Source organism: Hydra vulgaris, chromosome 15 (genome assembly GCF_038396675.1).
Source record: "Hydra vulgaris chromosome 15, alternate assembly HydraT2T_AEP".
Classification (NCBI taxonomy): Eukaryota; Metazoa; Cnidaria; class Hydrozoa; order Anthoathecata; family Hydridae; genus Hydra; species Hydra vulgaris.
In genome coordinates, this window is record NC_088934.1 from 14,920,683 (window position 1) to 14,946,295 (window position 25,613).

General features: G+C 25.8%; 1 protein-coding gene across 1 annotated transcript in view; it reads left to right on the forward strand.

Annotated features, from left to right (window-relative positions):
• LOC136072076 (probable ATP-dependent RNA helicase DDX27) overlaps window positions 1-25,613 on the forward strand; it is a 64,169-nt gene that overhangs the window by 16,092 nt on the left and 22,464 nt on the right. Inside the window, exons 3-12 of the mRNA XM_065820261.1 lie at window positions 2,170-2,223; window positions 9,723-9,857; window positions 10,726-10,803; window positions 10,975-11,080; window positions 14,910-15,022; window positions 18,628-18,688; window positions 18,849-18,999; window positions 19,838-19,937; window positions 20,200-20,341; window positions 20,579-20,715. Coding sequence (XP_065676333.1) covers window positions 2,170-2,223; window positions 9,723-9,857; window positions 10,726-10,803; window positions 10,975-11,080; window positions 14,910-15,022; window positions 18,628-18,688; window positions 18,849-18,999; window positions 19,838-19,937; window positions 20,200-20,341; window positions 20,579-20,715 — 1,077 coding nt within the window. The remainder of the gene's footprint in view (window positions 1-2,169; window positions 2,224-9,722; window positions 9,858-10,725; window positions 10,804-10,974; window positions 11,081-14,909; window positions 15,023-18,627; window positions 18,689-18,848; window positions 19,000-19,837; window positions 19,938-20,199; window positions 20,342-20,578; window positions 20,716-25,613) is intronic.

Sequence of the window (25,613 nt, forward strand, 5' to 3'; positions counted from 1 at the left end):
AGAATAACTGAAGTCAATTAAAAAATAAAGTTTATTTTAACTCTTGAATGAATGATCTTGCTTGTCAATGACAATGCTAAAAAAAATCAATAGACTTTTCGTCGTTTCTTTGTTGTGTGTGTAATTGCATTTTCTATGTTTCTACATTTAGCATAACATATAACAAAACCTCTGATTCTAATTCTCAATTAAGTAAATCAAAAACGATTGGTCAAATGTTATTGGGTTGGCAACTCTTAAAGCTGAGATATGCTGGATTTTAAATACCATTTACTTTAGGTATTCTATGAACACCTCATCAAATTCCGGAGAACTGTTTAGAAATTGTTCTGGAGAAAAATGTTTAACAATAGTGATATTGCAAAGACATTTTAATGTGGTGAAACAAAGGATGGGTATGTGCCTAGATATGTACTTGCTCTGTATTTTTGTAGTGAGCTTTTATGTACACTTTCCACTGTACCATATTACACTATTTTGTTTGATGAATCATTTAATCAAACATTTCAAAAAGGTCAAAAGGATCTTGTATTCAGGTTTTAGGATGAAAAATCTGTTATTCTGACACACTTATACGGCACACTTCACTGCTGAAGATGTTTTAAATACATTTCTCAGGGTTTATTCAAAATTGACAAAGATTTTACAAGTATCATTGAATGGTCCCAATGTGAGGAAAAATTCAATCCCCTTATTTATATAAGCACATGTGATTTACACCTTTCATGTAAGTTTGAGGACTGGGTTAAAAGAGAGTGGCTGAAAAATGGGTAATCTTTTGAAATAGATGTGGCATTTTTTACAGGATTTGCCTACCAGGCGAGAAATATATGAAAAGATTGCTGAAACACTTGGTTATCAACTACAATTTTGTGGACACAATGGTGGTGGAAAAATAAAAACTGTGCTCAAAAAGCTCTATTCCTTCTTACTGGTTACATAATGTTTGTAATATATTATTAGTTTTAAAAAACATTGTCAGAGATTAAAGGCAATTATACATGATCCTATTTTACCAGCAAAGTTTAAATTCTTTGAAATAGTATCAGAGAAATTTAACGACATTCTAAAAGGGTTTCAAACATATAAACCATAGTACCATTTAACTATTTATGGTGATATAATTAAAGACTTATTAGACTGATTATTCATAAAAATGCCTTAAAGAAATGTGATGTACGTTATCAGTTGCTTCAACTCGCTAAAAGATTGGAACATACAAAAATCTCCAGCAGACATCGATATAGGAGTTGGACCTTGTTTAAAACTCAACTAAGCTAATCTAATCTCTACTGATTACATAGTAGTTCCCTTTAAAAATAAAAATAGTGAGTTTTTAGCAGGTTTTTATTTTAAAACTAAAAACATTGAAGTTTTTCATTGTACGCTCTGATATATCAATAAATCCAATATAGCAAACCAAGTCAATACATTGACAGTTTTGTCACCAACATTTTCTGTCACTAAATTGTGCATGCTGGCAAATGAACAATATTGAAAATGATTTGAAGTTGTTGACATCAATTTAAATGCATTTCAGACATTTATGGCAGTGTATGCGATTGTGGGTGTCATGCAGAGAATTTTTGCATTTTTAATGTATTTTAAACATTTTTAATGTAATTTTTACAAATTTATGTAATGTTACAATTGTTGCAAATTTCTTTCTAACCTAATTTTAAACCAAGAAATACATAAACATATAAAGTTGCTTTAGATAATATGATTGCATTATCTAGAGCAATTTAATAATTAAACTGTTATATATGTATTAATTAATTTTAAATATTAAATTTTTTCTTCTAGCTTAAAAGTGACTCAAAATAGGTTCCAAAACAAAAATACAAGAAGTATAAATATAATTTTTAAAAACTGCATTACATGTTTATTAGGTATTTAAAAAACTGTGATTTTGTTGCTGCATTAAACTCTAGTATAATTTAAAAAAGTAGGAGCGTTACATGGCCTTAAACATTTGACAGATCCCTAACTTCATTGCAAAAAATATTCTGTTAAAAGTATTATAACCTTGGTCAAATAAAAAATATATCATTTATTTATTTTATTAATTTCTTTCTTTTTTAAAATACAAAGTTTGTATCATTCTTTATATTATTAGTTTTTATGTTATGCAAATATATATTTGTTTATTTTTGTGTTAATTTTAAGGATTCAGCAGATGTTATTGAAGATCAAATACATAAAAAAGTTCAGGAACGTAAGGTAATAAAATTTAAAAAAAATTTTGAATCAAATGTTGAACAAATAAGATTATATCATATGTTAAACAAATAATGTAAATGCAAAACAAATAGATTTTGTTCAACATTTTTACCATGGCTGTCAACATTAGGGATTGTTTTTTTTCCCGGGAAAAATAATAAATTGAAATTCCAAAATCCCAGGAAATTCTTTCCGGTATCCTGTGATTTTTTAATTTTTTTTTGGTACCCATGGATTTTAATAACAAATTGTTTTTTTGATGAGGTGGAAGTAGTTGAAAATTCAGCAAAAAGTCTGAAGCCAATTGTTTTCTGAAATGATTTGTAGAAGGGGAGCAACATTATTAACAGCTGATGACACATTAAAATTTATTTTTACAGAACTTCATGCTCATGATTGAGCATGATTTAGCAAATAATCTTAAAAATATATATTAACTATTAACAGTTGAAAGGTAATGTCAGTTTAAAAAAGTTATCGGAATTTATGGATAAAATAATAAAAAAGTTAGTGGGAAAAAAAAAAAATTTTGTAGTTAATTGCAATAAATCAACTATGCATCAAGAATTCAATTTGTTTAAAGCTACTAACAAAAGATCGCATAGTTTAAATATCCATTTATAATGCACTTTTAATCCAGTGTTGAAGCTGAAAGAGTGTTTATATCAACAGGTCTATTTTTTACAAAGTTTAGAGCTAGATTATTAGACAGTCATCTGGATGCACTGGTTTTTCTAAAAAGTCACTTTATATCACAAAAAAAAATTATTTATTTGTATTTTATTTAGGTTTATGTTCCCGGGATCTGGGAACACTATGAATAATTCCCCCTATCCCTGTATAGCAAAAAGTCTGGGAATTCGCAATCCTTAGTCAACATGCTTTAATAATTTTGAGCACCTTTGAAAATGTGCTGAAAAATATTTTTTTAATTATGTTAGAAATAAATATCTTTAAAACTTTGATCTTTTTTAATATTACTACTAATGATTGTCAATAATAGTAACACGTTTTATTTGTAAAATTTTGAGTCGGAGTCGGTACTTTTTTTTTACAACTCCACACCCCTTATTGACTGTACAGAATTTAAGTGTGAAGTACCGCAACCTTTGCACAGTATGGTAATACTTATTTTATTCTTCATATAAAAGTCATTGCACAATGAAATGTCTCATTGCAATTAATCCCAATGGTGCTGCATCATTTATATCAAATTTATATGAAGCATTAGTAGCATTAGTGATGTGGCTAAATTTCAAAAATGTAGAATTATGGAGCGTATTAACTTTCAAAATTCCTTTCTTGTTGATAAAGGATTTATCATTCAAGACTTGCTTTTATAAAAACAAGCAACTATTTTTATTCCAACATTCTTAGGTGAGTGTGAAAAGTTTACAAAAGAAAAAGTAATGCAAATAAATTGTATTGCAAAAGCACAAGTTCATATTGAACGATTTAATAAACGTTTAAAAAAAGTTTAGGTTACTTGATAGAGCCTCTTTCTTTGGCACATATAGCAGCACAACTAGTTTTTGTTGCCTCATGCTTGGTAAACTTTCTACAATCCTTGTGTGCTTAAATATTTTTGTAAAAAATTTTTTTTATTGTTTTTAAACATCAAAAATAAATTCAAATTATAGAAAAATTATTTCGCAAGAAGTTGGGAATTGTTATAATTAATTATGTAGTAACTGTAGTTATTTTGCAACCAGGAAGTTGCATCAACTTACTTATGCAAACTTTTATGCTCCCTCCACCAGTATAATGATTATAATGATGGTTACTATGTAAAATGGATATTTATTTAATACCTATCAAACAAGAGAGTTACGAGGCACTAAAATAAAAACAAATGATAAGCCTAGCCACTTCTAAGACATGTATATTAAAGTTGTTAGGATTGCTGAAAGGAGACAACTTCAGGAAAGAGACCTGACACTAGTTTTGTTGATTTTTCTACTAAACTGTCAGTTAGGGGAAGAAAAATTTTTTTATAAGTTATAACATAATTATTAAAACAAAAGTTTTTTATTTAAGAACAAATGGCATCAGCCTTCGAGGTACTTTCATAATAAAATATTTAGGAATTAAAATATTAAACCAAAAAAACTTTGTTGAAGTTATTATGCAGTTCATTATCACAATAAATTCTTTCACTAAGAATGTAAAAGAATGTAAAACAAAATCACAGTAATGAGCTTGTGTTACAAAAAGTTGTTGTTGAACTTGAAAATAGTATAAGTGTGTTCTTTTTAAAACTAGTTAATCCTTATTGATAAAAAAAAAAAAAATTTTTATCAATTCTTTTTTCTCTGAATTTTCATAACATTTTAATAAATCAGCCACTGATCGATTTTTAAAGATTTAATTTCTATAATTCCACATAACTTACCATCATTATAGATTAATCCATCAGGAAAAGCACCTAAATGAGCAATTTTTGGTTAATCCAAAGTCCACTTTTGACCACAGTTGAAGATGTTATAAGTGAGTAATTGTCTAAGGCTTTAGATTCTTCATCAATACCATATTTAATGTCAAGTGTCATTATACTTTTAGGAAACTAAAACCTATTTTGCATTTAATTTATATGCGGTAGTGGTGTAGTGGTAGAGCGCTCGCTTCATAAGTGAGAGGTTCCAAGTTCGATTCCTACCACGTCCCTGGTAGTACTTGCGCTTAACTTGTTAACATTCTTCCTTTACATAATGGTTTAGAAGTAACAGTATCGTTACAATCTGTTTGACCTTGCTCTTGTAAACTTTGATAGTCTATGAAAGAGTTGCTAATAGACTCTACGATAAAATGAAAAACATGTCCTTTAATAAAATTTGAAAGCAGTTTTTGTGATGGAAATTTATGCCAACTTTTGTCAGATAAATTAGAAAAGACATTTGATAAATGGTCTACTTTTTTTGAATTGGTTGACTTTACATTATACAATTTTCCTTAATCAACTTTAAGGTCTATGGGTATTTTCATGCTCATCAATCCTCACAGTCTTAAAATAGGTTTTTCTTTTTTTCCACTTTTTTTTTGCCTGCGGCATTCCAGCCAATGTCTTAATTCGCAAATGCTGCAATTTAAAGGGTTTTCTAGTAGTTTAGCACCAGGAGTATCACTTTCATCAAGAAAAACCAATGAATTTAAAGTGCTATACATTTTTGAGTTGTTTGTCCACATTTCGCTCCCTTAATTTTAATTTATTTAATATATTTGTGACGAAAGCCAAACGGTACCCTATTATTATCAGGTGATAAAATATATTCTAGAGTTTCATATATAGCAGTCATATCGGGATTAACATTTCTTGGGGATTTGAAATTGGATTTTAACATTGAAGGGAACTCTTCAATTAGGTTCAATTCAAAGGGAGTTTGGTACTAAAAACTTGTGAATAATATTTTTTTTTTCTTAGTAATTGAAGTACTGTAGCTGCTTTATTAAGTTTTGCATTATCTATTATAAGAATTTTATTTGGATTTACTGCCAAGAATGATACTAGTTTGTTGTTGATGATATATGATTGTGTATTGTATGCACTGCTTTTGTATTAGAAACATTTAACTCCTAAATTGGAAATTAAGCGCAGCTAATATCTGTCCTTTATTTGCAGGAACTGTCAAGTATGCTTTTTTATCATTTGGAGAATAGCCATATGAGTGCACTGTATGTTTATTGAATCCGGTTTTGTCTAAAAAAATCAAATTTGCATCAGCAATTCTAATAACTTCTGCCTCAAAAACTGATCTCTGGTTTATTCTTTCCATGGTGTTTCTTTCTTGAGGAATGATTGTTAATCTTTTTTGTGTAAAACTTAATTTCTTTAATTTACGGAAAATGAGATTAAAACATTTTTATCATGTTGTTCTAAAATTTGCGTTTTGAATTTCTTTTTTGAATTGCAGCATTGTTACAGACCACAGAATTAAATATTGTCTGTTCGATATTTGTATTTATAGAATTTTTAATTTTATATGTTTCTTTTCTTTTTACTGTAGATAACGTGAAAGATTTATTATTATCACTATTTTTTTATAACACAACTAACAGCATTTCGAGTTAAATTACAAGCGTTGGATATTTCCTTGATTGAATATTTTTAAAAATTTCTTATTGAAATAATGGTAATTTTAGTTTCTTCTGTAATTGTTTTCCGTACTTTTCTTCCCATTGGTATTTAAAATATAAGGGCTAAAATTAATTTTATAAATGCACTTTTAGCTTTGCAAATGTGCACTTATAACTTTGCAAATGCCCTCTTATAACTTTGCAAAACCTTGTAAATAATTAAATTTAATATCACATTTTTAAAAATGTTTGGTATTAACAAATTTCTTTCTTTTTTCAACATTTGCATAAATGAAATAAAATATGTTAAATTTTTGAAATTTTTAATGATTATTTCTTAAATTTCTAATTGCGGCTTTGCAACTACAAATGATTTTTTATTTTAAAAATATTAGCAAGTAACAAATAAAAAAATTATATTAATTTATTTACTTAATTTAATAAAAGTTTATTATTTTTTATTATTAAAAATTTATTATTATTAATAACATTTTTGTTGTGAAAGCAAAGATTATTTTTCCAAACATCATTTATTAAAATTATATTGCTGTATATATCATTTATTAAAAAATAATTGCTGCGCTTTAACTTGCGTTATAAAAAAAAAGGTTTAACTTGCAGCTTTTTATTTAAAATTTAATTTTGATTAATAAAAAAATGATTAGATTGGAAAACCAAAAACACAATTGCGATATAAATGAGCTAATTTTTTTTTAAGAATAAATAAAATTTTATTATTGAACAATATTTAGTAATATTTTTAAATAAATTTGACAGTTAAGTTAAACCCAAGCTTTTTTTAACTTTCTTTTAATAAACTTCAATATATTTTTTAAATCAAAATTGAATTATATATTTTTTAAATCTAAATTAAATTATATATATTTTTAATCAGAATAAAGTAATTTTATCAGAATAAATTTATTATCAGAATTTAGTTATATTATTATGATCTTTGCTTCAAGCTTAATTTATTAGCGTATATATTTATATATATATATTTTTTTAAAACTCAATGCACCTTATCATCACACCTGTAGACATAATTTGTTCTTTATTAATTTATCTTCTAGAAGCGTAGTAGTGAAAAACCAGTCCAAAAATCACCTTCACACTTCACCTACACACATTAGCTTTGCCACATTTAAGAATATTGGTGTGATGATTTATTATGATATTGACTTAATCATACCACATATCAAGTTTTACATTCTCCTTCCACCCACTCATTTTTTTTTTCTTCGTGTTTTTTATAAGATATTATATATAAGGTAAGTATGGGTATTAAGGCCCACCTAAAAAAATGAAAATGTAAAGAAATGCTGAATTTTTTTTGCTGCCAGTGATAAAACCAGATAACTCTAATATTTTAATGTCGAAAAAAAGTTTCACAATTTATTTTTCCCTAAGTTTGGATTAGTGGGCCTATTACCCGCCGGGCCTTAATACCCACACTTACCTTATATATATATATATATATATATATATATATATATATATATATATATATATATATATATATATATATTTTTTTTTTTTTAAAGGTTTATATAAGTTCAAGTAAACAAATTATCATTGTCTTACCTGATTCTTGAGATGAGCTTGGTTTTGTACTCTCGTACAAGCTTCACGAGTATTGTTTTTATATATTTTGTTTGCATGTGTGTTCTATGTGACTTATGTTACTTGTGACTTACAGTAGTGTGGTATTTCTGTGACTCACAGAAAGCAACCATAAAATTCAATTAAATCTGTGACCTTTCACTAACTCGTGTTTGAAAATATTTAGATTTATTTTTTTATTTAAAAATATTCAGATTTATTTATAGAAATATTCAAAAACAAGTTTTACTTTTTTTAACTATTACCAGAAGCTTAATTAACTACATCCAATTTTCTCTTTCATTTTCACTCCTTTATATATATATATTGCTAAACCTGAAAGTTTGAGCAACTATGATTAATAATAAACTATTTAACTAGATATAAAATTATTAGAAAATTAAACTATTTACAATGAAAGTAGTTTTATATTCTTGGATGTTCTGAATGGATGTTTTGATCAAAACAATCGAATACTGAAAAATTTCAAAATAAATAATTCAAATAAATTATACAATATAATAGATAAAATATAATAAATAATTGGCGAGAAAGCACAAAAATAAACAATAAAGTAGTGCGTCTGTAATTGGAGTTACAAATGATAAAGTAATGTCTTTTCTTTTTTATTTTTGTTATATGATATTTATTATTTACATTGGTATTACCAGGCCTGAAAGATTTTGATATTGATTTAGTAGTTAAAAACTTTAAATTTTACATAAATTTTAAAATAAAAAAAACATTTAAGGAAATAAGTGTTACTTTTTTTTCGTTTTGTTTAGGTTTCCTTAAAATGCCCAAAAAAATTTGATTTATATATTATTCATTTATTTATTTAATATATTTTGGGGCTTTAATATTTGCTTTTAATTTCTTCACACCAGTTGCACTATATAATACACTCTGCGTTTTCTAGTTAATAAAAGAAACAGTACTCATGATTTTTTCATTATGATTACCCTGCTACTGGTATCATGTAATCCAGTACAACTTGTCACATGTCCTTCAAAAGACATTCACTTAAGTCCCAAGCCATCATAAAAGAGAAATTAGATTCAAACAGTGACCTGGTTTGAATCTAATTTCTCTTTTATGATGGCTTGGGACTTATGTGAATGTTGACACAAAAACAAAACTCAACTCTATACAGCTGATAATTGTTGCGATCTTATTGATATAATATATGAGTTATGTAAATATGGAGTAATATGAATATGAATATATATTTATATTGATAAATAACAAAACTCTACTTTATGTCTTCTTGAATTTTCTCTCTAATTTACTAGACTCTCGTAGAAATCATATATGCAATCCATTGCAAAGTTAGCGACTGCCTAGATTGCCTCTCTTTATTGTACTTACCCCTGTCTTACAACTGGTTTTATTCTCTACTTCTATGAATCTCTAATTCATTTTTGTATGAAATACTAAATGGTGCTCTTCTCTTTTAAACAAGATTTAAATCATATTAAAAATGTAGTTGGATTTGCTCAGCTAAGATTGAGACTCTTACATTGGGTTGCATGATTTCTTTTTTTTACAAATGCAACCATTGTTGCTGCTCAAGTGAGTTTTCATCTTTTATTCTATCTACCAGTATTCTTGTGTAACTCATCATTCATTTCTTTTATTTTTATTATTTTAACCTATTCTTGTTTAACTTTAGAAAAAATAGAACTATAGAATAGTTGACTATGTCTATTTGTCGAAGAAAAAAAAAAAAATTCTTTTCAATTTTTTTTTAAATTTTATCATTCGACTCTTTCTGATAATATATAAATGTATTTATACATACAAATATATAAGTATTTTCAAAATAGGAAAAAAAAAGCGATAAATCAGGAGCAGTTAAGGAAAAAGAAGATAATTTTAACAGTGTAACCGATGCTGATGAAATTGGTAGTGAGCAATATGAATCAGAGGATGAAGATGTCAAGAGTGATGGTGAAAGTGAGGTAATATATATAAATTAATATTTAAAAATATATGTAGTTATATATTTATATCAGTCTTCTCCAGTTAAAAAGGCTTGAGCATGAAAACACTGAATAAACGGAGAAGACTGGTATATATATAAATGTATATAGTTATATAATAGTTTACAACACTTGTTTAACTTAGAATTATATGCAAATGTCATTATTAAAAATCATTGCAAAGAGAAAAAAATATTGCTTGATTATAATAAAGAATAAAAATTAATTTAAATCATGTATTTTATAAAAGACAAGATTTTCATGAAGAAGAGAAAGAGTAAAGAAAAAAATAAGTTATATGAAGAGAAAGATTTGTGTAAAGAAGAAAAAGATTTATGTGAAAAGAAATTGAATAAAATATAATATAGATTGAATTTATTATTTGTTTGAATACAAAATAAAAGTAATCATTTATTATTATAAAAAATGAAAGATTTACAGAAGACATGGTAGATGTCATTGACAAAAAATTAAAACAAAGTGTTTTACACGCTGCTGTGAAGTAGAAAAAAAAAATCATGTATCAAGTAGTCATTATATAAAAATCATTATATGTCCTAAAGAATAAAAAAGAAATATGCATTATCATAAAATTTAGCCAATCAAGAATGAATTATGCATCTCTTATCTCTTTTTCTAAAAAAGACAAAAGTTACAAGTCAAAGTTATCAAGAAAATAATCATGCATTACCACGAAAATGAAAAAAAGTCATGTAAAAACATGAGGAAAAAAAAAATGATTACCATAAAGAATCACTGTATAACATTACTTTTTAATATTTAAGGTTTAGAAGTTTATTATTTAATTTTAATCAATTGTACTATAAACATGTATATATTTTTTCAGGGTAATTTTTTTATGCATGCTCCTCCTCTGGTAAAACGTGAATTCATACAAATGAATTTATCAAGGCCATTGCTTAAGGTGCATTTAATTCTATTTTAAATTTACTTACATCTTAGTATAAATTATCTATTTTCAAAGTTTTATTTTATTTTCATATAAGCTAATGTTTTTCATGTTTAAAATATAAATTCAAGCATGATTAGAATAAAAATTGATTTATGTTTATTATAAAATTTAAATTTAATTAAGGCAATAAATGAGCTTGGTTTTGAACACCCAACAAAAATTCAGTCTTCAACTATTCCAATAGCTCTACTAGGAAAAGATCTTTGTGCTTGTGCGACTACTGGATCAGGTTTGTGGTTGTATTTAAGTTAAATGAGATAAGTATTAATATTGCTAAGCAATATGAACAATATGATATATAGGAGAAAGTGGGGCACCATGAAGCATTGTAATTGTGGAAGCATCTTAAGAGTTATGACAACCACTTTAATATAGTGAAACAGTTACTACTAGAGCTATTTTGTGAAAAAAAATTATATCATTTGATATCATCAGGTCGAAATTTATGTGCTTTGATACAGCATTTGTGGGGGCTCTAAAACTTTAGAATAGTACTCCATTGTGTCATAAACAATTCTAAAAATCATTTCTTTTAATATTTATAGTCAATTTTAAAAAGATTTATGTAAATATAACACAAGGAGATCCCATTCCAATACAAAGCCATTATTTATTGACGCTCAAGATACTTAATACGATACATTATCTGGTCTTCTGAAATGTGATTTGGACCATTTTTGGGTTATAAACATTAATATGTTTATATTTCAAATATAAATCTGCCTTTTCTCTATGTTTTATACTTTTTATTTACTTTTTTAATGATGCTCATAGTGTGTATCAAGGTACCCCATGGGTGGGGTACCTTGAAACAAATTTCTAATTTTACTTTAAATAGTCTCAAAAAGTTTAACCTGTTATACGAGGGTTGTCCCAGAACTACCTAGCCTAACAAAGAAGACACAAAAATTTTGAAAAATAACCATGACTGAAATCCTTAACCTTAGAAAGCTTAACTGTAAAATTTAATATATATTTTTTTCTTTTCATATTAGTGACCATTAATAGTGAACTTTTTCAGTAAGTTTTTAATATGGAGAAAATTGATCATCGTTATGTCATTCAATATTTTTATTCAAAATGTCTCAGCCCAACCGACATCAAAAGTGAACTAGATTCAACTCTAGGGAAGTCTGCTCCCTCATTTGCAACTGTGAAATATTGGTTTGCAGAGTTTAAAAGAGGCCGAATGACCTGTCAAGATGAACCCCGCAGTGGTTGACCAAATGAAGTCACCATGCCAGAAATGGTTAAGAAAATCCACAAAATCACACTGGACAATTGTCGATTGAAAGTTAGTTAGCACAAGTTAGCTTATATGGCAGGCATATCAAAAATTGCTGTACATCGCATATTGACTAAAAGTTTGGACTAAAGCGGTGCGCATGATGGGTGCCGCGTTTACTCATAATCGACAAAAAACAATGTTGTGAGGATGTTTCTATAAATTGTTTGGCAATGTTTCACAAAAATAAGGCCAGGTTTTTGCTTTGGTTTGTAACTAAAGATGAAACATGGGTTCATTATTTCTCTCCTGAAACAAAAGAGCAGTCGAAACAATGGACCAAAAGGGGAGAATTGGCTCCGAAGAAGGCAAAAACAACTTCATTGGCTGGAGAAGTTATAGCTTCAGTTTTATGGGATGCGCATGGGATATTTTTCATTGATTATCTTCAAAAAGGAAAAACCATCAACAGCGCATATTATTATATGTATATAACATATGTAAATATATTATTATATGTATATGATATAATTGTAAATGTATATAATATAATATAATGTAATTGTAAAATGTTTATAATATAATGCATATGGGATAATTTTCATTGATTATCTTCAAAAAGGAAAAACCATCAACAGCGCATATTATTATATGTATATAACATATGTAAATATATTATTACATGTATATAGTTATTATATGTATATAGTATATTATAATATAATTGTAAAATGTATATAATATAATGCATGTGGGATAATTTTCATTGATTATCTTCAAAAAGGAAAAACCATCAACAGCGCATATTATTATATGTATTCAACATATGTAAATAATATTATTATATGTATATAATATAATTATAAATGTATATAATATCATATAATATAATTGTAAAATGTATATAATATAATGCACATGGGATAATTTTCATTGATTATCTTCAAAAAGGAAAAACCATCAACACCGCATATTATTATATGCATATAACATATGTAAGTATATTATTATATGAATATTATTGTTATATGTATATAATATAATTGTAAATGTATATAATCTAATATAATATAAGCGTTATTTCATCAAGACAATGCACCGGTTCACTCATCTGTTATTCCCATGGCTAAAAGATTATTTTCTATTTCCAAACTTGAAAAAATGGCTTGGTGGGAGAAGATTTTTTACAAATGAAGAGGTAGAGTCTGGGGTTGATGGCCATTTTGCGGAGTTTGATGGTATACTTACTATAAACAAGGTATCAAAGCAATTGCAATACTACAAACAATTGATGGTATACTTACTATAAACAAGGTATCAAAGCAATTGAACATTGCTGGGAAAAGTGTATCGAGCTAAAATGGGTTTATGTTAAAAAATAAAAATAAATTTTTTCAAAATTTTTGCATTTTCTTTATTAGGCTAGGTAGTTCTGGGACAACCCTTGTATTTTAGTAATTTATAGATTTTATTTTGTAGCTATAAATTTATTCTACTAATTAAACCAATCACCTAAAAAAAAGTGTATTAAAAAAATTGTTATGAAGCAAAAACCAAAAGTGTGTCATGGTACCCCAATCTCCCCTACAAATATATATATATATATATATATATATATATATATATATATATATATATATATATATATATATATATATATATATATATATATATATATATATATATATATAAGCACACATATACACACACATTCATGTTTAAACAAAGATTGCATTGTTTTATATGTTAGTTGTGTAAGCATTAATTTAGCAATCAATTATCACTCAACTGTTTATGTTGTGTGAATATAAAAATGATGTTTGATATTATTATTATTTTTAGTTATTAAGTTGCAAAGCATTAAAAATGAATGATTTTATTTTTGTACCCAAGCTTATAATTATAGCTTTAAAACCGTTCAAAACTCATAAAAAGCATTAAAAATAAGTAATAAACTAATAAGGAAGCTGTTACTTTTATGTAGAATCTACAGCTAAAAGATTTTTTAGGTTTGTTAAGGCATTTTCAAGAAAGATCTCTAGATATCTTTCTCAAATATCCCTTACAATATTTAAATATTTTTGGCTTTTAGGTATTTAGTTGTTAAAGAGTGGCTGGTAACATTTACATGTATAAAAATATTGCCACTGCAATATAATTAAATGAATAAAAACTATGAAGATAATAATAGCTTTGAAGTAATATCTGGTATGCATTGGGGTTCAGTGCACAGCACTTTATAATTTCTTGAATCATTTTTTTAATATGTAATTAGCAAGACTAAAATATTTAAAAACATTCATAGTCACAGCAAAATGCATATCACATGAGGTGTAGCTTTGAGAGTTTGAGGTCATAAAATTTTATAAATACTTATGTGTATTTATAAGATTTTATGTGCACAGTTATTTGTATTTATAAAGTTTTAAGTGTACACATATAAATTTTAATTATTTGGGAAATGTCCGCAATTTGAAACGTAAAGTGTGAAAAATATATTATGACAGTGTCAACCTAAGTTGGCAAAAATAAGTGTTTGTATATATTAATATTTTATGATAGTTGCAAATAAATAAAAACTAATTTTTTTGGCCTTAATATGTTAACACTAATTAATATTGATGTGTCTGCTAAAGTTGTAATGTTGGTCTGTTAATGTTTCTATGCCGATTTGTCTTTCTTACCATGTTTGTTACTGTTACTGTGTTTTTACATGTAGCTAGTTTTAGTTTTAACTAAGTTAGAGTAGTTTTTTAATCGATATAGCAATATAGTGTTTTTATTAAATGCTTTTTTTACTTTTATTGTTGTTTATATTTTTATTATTCTTTAGGCAAAACTGCTGCGTTTATGTTACCTATTCTTGAACGTCTTTTGTTTAAGCCAAAGCAAACAGCAGTTGTCCGTGTTCTTATTCTTGTACCAACAAGAGAGTTAGCTATTCAAGTATTTAATTTAAAAATATATATTTTTTAATATATAACTTATTATATATTGTGTGTATACATATATACATATATATAGGCCTTGTTTTAAATATAAAATGCTTAATGCATTTGCCTAATGTGAATTTGACGTCATAAAATTCTCTTTATTTTTCTTATTTTCTAAAGACATTGACTTTTTTAATTTACCACAAAACAAGTATTATTTGACTTGTTTATTTTTAATTTTTAATTTATATTGAATAATTAAACTTAATATTACATTTTTAAAAGTGTTTGATATAAACAAATTTCTTTTCTCGACATTTGTATAAATGAATTAAAATATGTTTAATTTTTTTAAATGATTATTTCTTAAATTTCAAATTGCGGCTTCTCGACTAAAAGTTATTTTTTAATTAAAAAAAAATTAGTAAGTAACAAATAAAAAAATTATGTTTATTTATTTACTTTTTTTTATTAAAAGTTTTTTTTATTTTATTAGCAATTTTGTTTGAAAGCAAAGATTATTTTTCCAAACACGATTTAAGTTTAATTTAAGTTTATTGCAAATTTAATCTAATAAAATCTAATTTTGAGTAAAAAAAAATCTTTATGAAGGAAAACCGAAAAAACAATTTCAATAAAAATAAGCTAATTTTTTTAGAATAAATAAAATTTAAATATTGAACAATATTTAGTAATATTTTTAAACCCAAACATTAACTTTAATTTTAATGAACTTAAATATATATTTTTAATCAAAATTAAATTATAAATTTTTTGAAACAAAATTAAATTTTTTTTTTTTTATCAGAATAAAATTATATTTTTTATTAAATTAGTTTTAAATTAAATTATTTTTTTTTATAAGAATTAAATTATATAATTATAATCTTCAAGCCTAAAGTATTTGCGTTTTAAAAGCAAAAAAATCAATAGTTACTACTATAAAAAAAAATCATAATAGAAAATAAAGATAAAATAAAATTTAACTTTTTTTATTAATATTAATTTTATTTTTTATTAATAAATAGAAATTTAAGTAAATTTTTTTATTTCAATAAAAAATTGTATAAACATTCTAGTGCTCACAAGATGATAAATAAAAGTTAAAAATGTTGCCTAAAAAATTATTGCTAAAAAGTTTAGTGTTCCTCAAAACACTTTAGCTTACTGACATAAAGAAGACATAATCAGCAAGTATGTGCCTATTCAATTTGGAGCAAAGAGACGAAAGTGAAGTTTTGGAAAGCATGATTTCGTTAATAAAGCTGTATATAAATGGTTTATGAATGCATGTGAACAAAATGTACCAAATGGTGGTAACATCATTAGAGAGGAAGCTTTCGAATTTGCAAAAGAATGCAACATTGCGGATTTTAAGGCTTCAAGAAGGTGGCTTCATTGTTAGAGAAATAGACATGTTGTTTTTCGAACTATTTCTGGCGAGGAAAAGTTCTTTACAGAGGAATAGACATCAAGTTAGGAGCAAACCCATTTTCCCACAGTCCTCTCAAGGTGAAAATTGAGGGCTATTTACAATGCTGACAAGTTAGGTTTATTTTATCAATAGCCTCTGACGAAAACCTTTCATTTAAAAGGTAAACGATGTGCAGAAGGAAAATTGAGCAAAGTTCAACTAACAGGCTAAGCAGCAGGAAATGGGGTTGGTGAAAAGCTGCCTTTGTTTATAATTACAAATGCAGAAAAACTACGATGTTACAAAGATGTCAAAAGCCTACCTTGTCAGTACAAGTTAGGTTTGTACTGACACAATCTTAACTGATAATGTAAGGTTATGAAAGTAGTTTTTTTTCACTTTTCACACAAACTTTTATTCTAAAAATTTTCTTCAAAATATTTTAAGGTGAGAATTTGTTTTTTTTTATATCCTCTTTAGCATACATAATAATTTTTATATAAATTTTAAAAGTTAATATTTTATTAAAGAAACTTATGTTTTTTAAAATAATTTCTAAATAAAATACTGTAAATAAATTTTTTGATAAAAAAAAAGAGGTTTTGTATTGGATTTTTTACCTTTTGTTATCTTTATTATTGTCTTGACTCATTACTTCAAATCAATGATGAAGTATCAATAATGATCAATTTAAAAGACCAAAACTAAAACCTAAGAGTCTTTTAAAAGCATCTAACTGATAAAGTAAGCAAAAAAACTAACAAACTATACTTTTCAATCAGTCACTGTGTGTAAAAAGAATTTAACAAGATTTTATAAATTGTAAAGGAGCTTGTAAATAAAGATTAGTACTAAGTTCAGAAAAAGTCAAATCTATGAAGGTAGAAAAGTTGCTCTAATCATAAATAATTCCCCAGCCCATCCTAATGTTGACTCAAAATCAATTAAGAATCTCAAAGCAATTAGTATTTTTACCACCAAACACAAACTTTAAAACTCAACCAATGGACTAGGTAGTCATAAGGGCATTGAAGACTTTTTATTGCACAAATGTTGTGAGGCATCAGATCAAATAATGATATAAATAATAGTAAAATGACCCCAAATAATAACGTTCTTGAAGCTATGAGCATGTTGGTCAAGTTTTGGGGTGCTGTACATATTCTGCACAACAAACACTTTAATGAATTGTTTTAGAAAGGTAGGCATCTCGCAGGAAATGCAAGTCGCAAGTATAAATGGTGAAGATGATCCTTTCGAATTGCTTGAAGAGAACGCCAACAAACTTAGATCACTTGATTTAGTAGACAAAGATTTTGCTGTTGAAGATCGCATAAACATAGATTTTGATATTTGTACAAGCGAAGCAATTGCTATCACAGATCAAGAAATATATATTTAAAATGCTTATTTTTAATAACTTGAACAAATTTTTTTTAATAATAATCATTTTTAATAAATATTTATTGAAAAAACTTTGATGTTTCTTACTTTCGTCAAATTTATTTTGGACAGAAAAGTTGTAAGATAATTTTATTTAATAGATTTATTTTCACAATTAATTAAAAAGAGTTATAAATTTATTTGTTTTTCTTTGGAGTCAAATTTTAAGAAAAACATGAAATTATTGCAGTTTATTGATCCCGACTTACATAATTTTGTTTTTATTGTTCGCGTTTTGATTTTATTAACTTAATATTGTGTTATATTGTCACACACAATATTAAGTTACTTAATATTGTGTGTGACAATATATATATATATATATATATATATATATATATATATATATATATATATATATATATATATATATATATATATATATAAAACGCTCGGAATTAGGGTCGACATTTGCCAATGTCGACCTTAAAGTGTTTGACGTCAGTAAAAAATTGCTGACCTCATTTCTATGTTTTATGGTAACCCCTTTTTATCAATTTCTTTTTTGCCGACATCAAACAGTTTGAGGTCATTTTTTCCTATTTCCGAGGGTTGTATATATATAAATATGTGTGTATATATATATATATATATATATATATATATATATATATATATATATATATATATATATATATATATATATATATATATATATATATATATATATATATATATCATATACTTTGTTATTTGTAAACCTAGTTTAAATGACTTTGCTCGAAATATTTGTTTTTATTTGTAGAAATTTTTGTGTGTAGGTTTACTCTGTTAGTGAGTCTTTGGCAAAGTTTTCTAACATTCAACTTGGTCTTGCAACAGGTTTGGTATAATTAGGTTCTTAAAAGTATATTAAAAAAATATTTTTTTGGTATAAATTTAGATTAGGAAAGTTCATACTCCATTCATCCAAATTAACTCAAAGCCAACCTAGTAACCTTTTTTAATTTTTATATGGAAGTTTTTTATATTTAATTTTAAGGTGGACTTGACTCCCGATCTCAAGAAGCTATTCTTCGTAAAAATCCGGATATAGTTATTGCCACCCCAGGTCGTTTAATAGATCATTTACACAATACACCATCTTTTAATCTACAGACTATTGAAATACTTGTGCTGGATGAAGCAGACAGGTAACTTTTCCACAAACTTATTTGAATTGTTGTTATGTTATTCTAAACATATTTACTGCTGGTTTAAATAGACACAATTCCACGCAATACGCAAGGAATAGACCTGTTGTCACAGCTTTGGGTTTAGGCAGGGTATATAAATAAAAGATAATTTTTCATTTTTATAGGATACAGCAAATGATTTTTATAGGATAGGAGGATACAGCAAATTATCTTTTTTCTAAAAATAGTTTGCAAATAAAAAAATTATTTTTTAATTTAGAGTACCCATAAAGTATTGTTGTTATGTTGTGTATCTAAGGTTGCAGTCTTTTAAGCAGTAGTTTCTTTAAAAATACAAAAATTATATTGTTATGCCAATTACTTTTTATATAACATATATAAAAATGTTGTATATAAAAATTTTGTTACTATTTGATTAACTTTGCATGAATAATTTTTACATAAAATTAATGATGAACAGTTAATAATGATGGCCATGAAATTGTTGTTTGTAAAAAAAAAAATTATTTTACTATTTTTTATTTTAAATTATTTTACTATTTTTTTCATTTTAGAAAATGAAAAAAATAGTAAAATAGTATGAGGAATTTAATATTTACATTTTAAAATGTTGATTATTTTTGAAATTGTTATATAATTTTTCTTTATTTGGGCCCAACATGACATAATTTTGAAAAAACTTTTTTTCATATATAATATTAATGGCTTGTTAAATGTAAAAAAAAAAAAATTTTAAATCCTGTGTTATTTTATTATATAAAACACATTAAGGAGATATATAAAACACATTAAGGAGATATTTTTCAAAAATGTTTTAAACCTTTTTGGTTTTTAGAATGCTTGAGGAACATTTTCATGATCAAATGAAAGAAATAATACGTTTATGTCCACGCGGTAGACAAACAATGTTGTTCTCAGCAACAATGACTGATGAAGTAAGTTGTTTTGAACAAAGCATTATAATATGTTCTGTTTTAAATAAATGGGATAAAGTAAATACATTTTTAACAAAACTTATGCGTTATATCACTTTTTAATATAATAATAGTAACAGTAATAAATAAATTTTTATTATATATATAAAATCTAGGTTTTTGTAAGTATTTGAAAAGTAATTACAAAAATCTAGATTTTCAAATTAGTTATAAATATTTTAATATAACCTAATAAAAATGCAGATTTTAAAATAATTATTAGGTGAGTGCTTTGATGTCATTGTCACTAAATAATCCAGTGAAGTTGTTTGTTGACCAAAATACGGATGTTGCTTCAAGTCTACACCAAGAATTTGTTAGAATTCGATCAACTAGAGAAGCTGATAGGCTAGCAGTTGTTGTAGGTGTGTGTAAAATAAAATTTCATATTTTTGTTGAATATTTTTTACTTTTCTATACTAAAATATATTATGAGTGGTTTATTATATATATATATATATATATATATTTATATACACACATATATATATATATATATATATATATATATATATATATATATATATATATATAATATATATATATATATATATATATATGTTGGCATTAGGTTTTTTATAAATTTTTATTTGTTATTTTAGCTTTATGCTGTCGTTCTTTTAATCAGCAAACCCTAGTATTCCTTCAGACTAAAGTTCTTGCGCATAAACTAAGAATTATATTTGGTTTGTTTGGCTTAAAAGCAGCAGAGCTGCATGGTAATCTTACCCAGCTACAAGTAAGATCTTATTTTCATAACTGTATTAACTGTTTTTTGTATTTTTTGTCTCATCTTCTGGGAATAAAATCATTTTTTGCAATAATTTCTTGATTTTATTATTAGTGTTTTAAGTTTACTTTTTATGTGGTTATTTCAATGAGCAATAGAATGTTAGCAAACTCTCTACTTTTGCTTTTAGACAGGTGACTTTTAATCTGATTTACAACTCCAACCTTTAATATTGATAGTAATCTAACCTAAATGAAATCATTTAATACCTTTTACTTCAAATACTTTGAAGATATTTTTTCAAATTAAAAAAAAAACGAAAATGTAAGATTAAATAAAAACAAAGGTTTTTCTTTAAAAGGTTATTGAATAAAACAAAACATTAAATTTCCATAAACCCATAACGGGCAATTTTAGTTTGCAGTCTGCGGCGTCCTTGCATAAATTCTCAAGAGTTTTTACACTCAAGTTTTATAGTTTTAATTATGTGACACCTTAATTAGATTAGACATTTCAAATCAACCCAAAAGGTATTCGTATGAACTATTTCTGCTCTGTTTGTTTAAACCTCTTGTTACATAATCTTTTTAACTTTATGTAAGAAATGAATAACATGTTAAGCTGTGTAGTTCCTCAGATGCAGATAGTTACAGTTGTTTTAAAACATGGCACTTTAATCTGGATTTTAAACTGACTTGTCTAAAGTATCTTTTAAAAGCCTGAACAGCTGTTGTATTTACAGAGTGTTTGTTATTTTTGATATTAAAACAGTTGTTGTCCAAAACAAGTTATTTATCGAGATATTAGGAGAAAACTTTATATTAAAAATTTTTTTTTTTTTAATGTTAGTTTTGGCTCTTTGATTTTTTTTTTTTTTTAAATACTGGTCTTATTAATGCGCTTTTGTAATTAATAAACAACATCAATACAAAAGAGTTTTTTCAAATAGCTTAAACCTAAGTTATAAACCTTATGTTTAGGTTTCTCCTTTAGCAATTAAATTTTATGTAGAAAAATGCCTTTATATATAACCTTTTATAAAGGGTATAACTGAATAAAAATAACATGATAAATAAGTAACGCTTTAAAAGTCTAATTTATTTTTATTTTATTTAAAAAACAAAATTAATAATAAAAAATAAATTAACTGTTAACAATTGTTAATTACAAAATATTTTTGAAACAAATATTGAAAGTTAAAACACAGGAACAGTTGCAAATCAGGTAATATGTATATTCTTCAAAGCAAACAAAATAATATTAAAACACCTAAAAATAGTTTTCCATAGTAAAAAAATAAAAGCTGTCACTCTTCTTCTTTTTCATATACAGAATTGTTCAGTTTCCAGTTTTTCACTTTGATATTCTTAAAGTTGGCATAGCAAAACACCAATTGTCTTATTATGTTAGTGCAAAGGTTTTCCCTGCTACAAGTTACAATTTCATGGCAAACTGAAAACCCCTTCAGACAGGGAACTTGATGCAGAAATGCAAAAAATGGATTTGGAAATTTTAGCCAAGGTGGGAGGAACCTTTGAATTGTCTTTCGACCAGGTTAAAACATTTGTGTTACTTCTGGTGACAAAATTTTATCTAATGCTGCCTTCATGTTCTGACATATTATGGGTAATTTGTACTTAGAAAATGTTGTTCTACTTTATATATTAGCACGGGGATCAAAACTATGAACAAAATCTTTAAAACTTTGAGATTCAACTATTCTGAATGGTAGATATTCTTGAACCAAGAACTTTGTGATATATAGATCGCCAGCTGTTTTTGTTCCTGACATTGATTAAACTACTTTGATTAAAAATTTGGTTTTAAAATCATGTTAAAAAAATTGAATTTAAAAAAAATAAAAGTATAATAAAACAACAATGAATTTTGTAGGTAATTTCAGGCTCTGTGCCAGAACAGAACATATTGTCAGTGGGGCGTGAAATTTTGCACAGTAATTAACCATACATAGGTGCATTTTTTGCACACTACCACAATGTGCTGTGGCGATTAAAAAATATTTTTTTAAATATATTGATATTTTATTAAATTTTGAGTAAAGTAAAGAAACTATATATTGTTTTGTGACTTAAATATTGTTGTATTGTTTTGTTTGTCTATATTTTTGAGCTGGGACTACTTGAGCAAGCTGAAACTTTTTGCATAAGTCTTTTTTTTTTGGTCCTGGATCTTGTATCAATCCTTTTATATACTTATCTGAAATTAAAAAACAACTTTTCAGTTCAACTGTTTAGTTAAAATAAAATCATTAAAAAAATTTAATATATTAAAAAAATGTCATAACACCTTTACAATATAGATAATATGCTTTACTTATTATAATAAAAAAAGGACATTTAAAAAATGAAATAAATTTATAAAGTCAACTCACGGAAATTTATCAGCAAGAGACACCTTTTTTAATAATAAAACATTTTAATTTAAATTATATATTTTAAACTCAAGTTAAAGGTTTAACAAATTTACAAAAATGTTTTAAATTTTTGATTAAAGCTGTAAAAATAATATTTTTATAAATTTATATTAATATATTTATAAATTTTTGTTTTGTATAAAATTATATAAAATTTTAGCTAAAGTTTTTAAAACCTACAGTTCGTTAATCGAACTGTATGTTTTGAATTTTTTATTGCTCCTTGTTTTTTATTTTTTTTCAAAAGTTTTGTTTAATCAACCTTGATTAAATAAAACTCTTTTTTAAATAATTTAAAAACAATTTTTTATATAAAACTAATGAAATTAACAAAAATTAACAGAAATTAACACAAAAAAATTGGTCTGTAAAAATTTTTAATGTAATAGCCGTTAACGGTAACAGATGGATTTACTGGATGGAAAAACCAAACACCCATGCTTATTAATATTAGTGCTATGAATATAAGAAATGTAAGTTTAAAAATTATCCTGATATTTGTTAAAAACAAATTCTGCTGATAAAATTTTAAAAATGGAAAATACAGTTTCTTTTTCTTTTTGGATTTAGTAAGAAATAGTGCAAATAAATTTGATTTCACAGTAATAAAAACGAAATATTTTAATGTAAATAAAAATAAAACGATGAAAAGCGATATTTTTTGTTTAATTACAACATTTATTTTGTCAAAAGTCTCCAGTTGAACTAAAATCCTTAATGTAGTGCGGACATTTTTTATAAAAGGGGAAAACCCAATCTAGTTGTGTAGTTGTGTAAATTGTTTTAAAAACTCAGCAGTAAGTATATTTATATTCAAACCAGATATTTTTACAATGGAAAAAACCATGCAGATGAAAACCATGCATGAAGTTGTTTTTCTAACTTTCCAATTATCAACATGGCTTTTTGCCAACCATATTTTCTGCTGCTAGATGTTTTATTATTTTTTTATATTTTTAAATGCAATTATATCTTCAATCAAAGAAAAACTTCGAATAATTGACAGGGTTTTTGTCAAGGAGAACAAAAAAAATTTATGAATAAGCAAAATTTCTTCAAGTTCAAATAACTGATTTTGTATTAGTTTGATAAGGAAATTTCAAGGGGAATGAAAGTTGTTTTGAATAAGCAAGAAACTCGAATAAGTGCTAGTTCCAATAACTGGAAATTTATTATATGTATGTATGTTAGACTGTTTAATTTTAAGGTCATAAAAATATATAAAGTACCCTGCTTCATTTCAGGCATGAAGCTGTGTAATCCCTATTTAATTAGTAGAACTTTTTTGAATTTTAACCACTACAGGGTTTACTCAAAATGCTATGCTGGTCTTAATTTAGCTCTTTTTAATTTTGCTCGAGCCCATTTTTAGCTGATTTGAGCAAGTTCTGAACCTTAAAATATTTCCCTTTTTTTATTAGATTTTTTTTTTCCATTAATATTTAACAAATAGAAACGCTTTATAATTTTCTTTAAGCTGATCATTTTATATATATTTATCTAAAAAATTGCAAATTTAGACTATAGAGCAGATGAAATAACATCAAATCTTAATAATATGGTGAACACCACAAGATGTCCAGGTTATTTTAGTTTAATGTCAGAGATGTTATTTAAACACACATTTATAGTTTATATATATGTCTTGATGAGAAGCCTACACTCTCTGATTGCTTGGAGGGGACATTTGAGCTTGAAGATGGTCTCACTTCTGCTACAGCATGGGGCTCACAGTGGCTGGTGAACTTTAATTCAGATAAAACCCAATTTTTTTCAGCCAATTATCCCAATAATTTAGATCTTCCTATATTTATGAACAGTAATGTACTTAATGAGTTATCTACCCTTCATCTTCTAGGATTAACTCTTACTTCCAATCTTTCTTGGAAACCATATATCAAATCCATTGCAAAATTAGCATCTGCTAAGGTTGCATCTCTTTATCGTGCTCGACACTTTCTTACTCAAGATTCTATTCATTATCTCTATAAATCTCAAATCTGGCCTTGTATGGAATACTGTTGCCATATCTCAGACGGATCTTCCAATGATGCCCTTTCTATTTTAGACAAGGTGCAAAAATGCTTTGTAAACATAGTTGGACCTGCTCTTACAGCCAACCTCCAATCATTATCACATCGTGGTAATGTTCGCTTTTCTATAAAAACTTTAATAGTCACTGCTCTAAAGAGCTAGCGTCTCTTGTGCTATCTACTAAAATTCATTCTTGTGTTACTCATCATTTAATCAAGTTTCATCCTTTTACTGTGACTGTTCCAAAGTGTTCGAAAAACTCTTACTCATTTAGTTTTTTTCCTCAAACATCAGTTCTTTGGAATTCGCTTTCTTCGTCTTTCCTTCCTGATTAATATAATTTGCAGTCTTTTATATTGTATGTCAATCGTTATCCAGCTCTAAAAACTTTATCTTTTCACTTCCAGTAACTTCCAACTCTGATAGTGGTTGCTTGCAA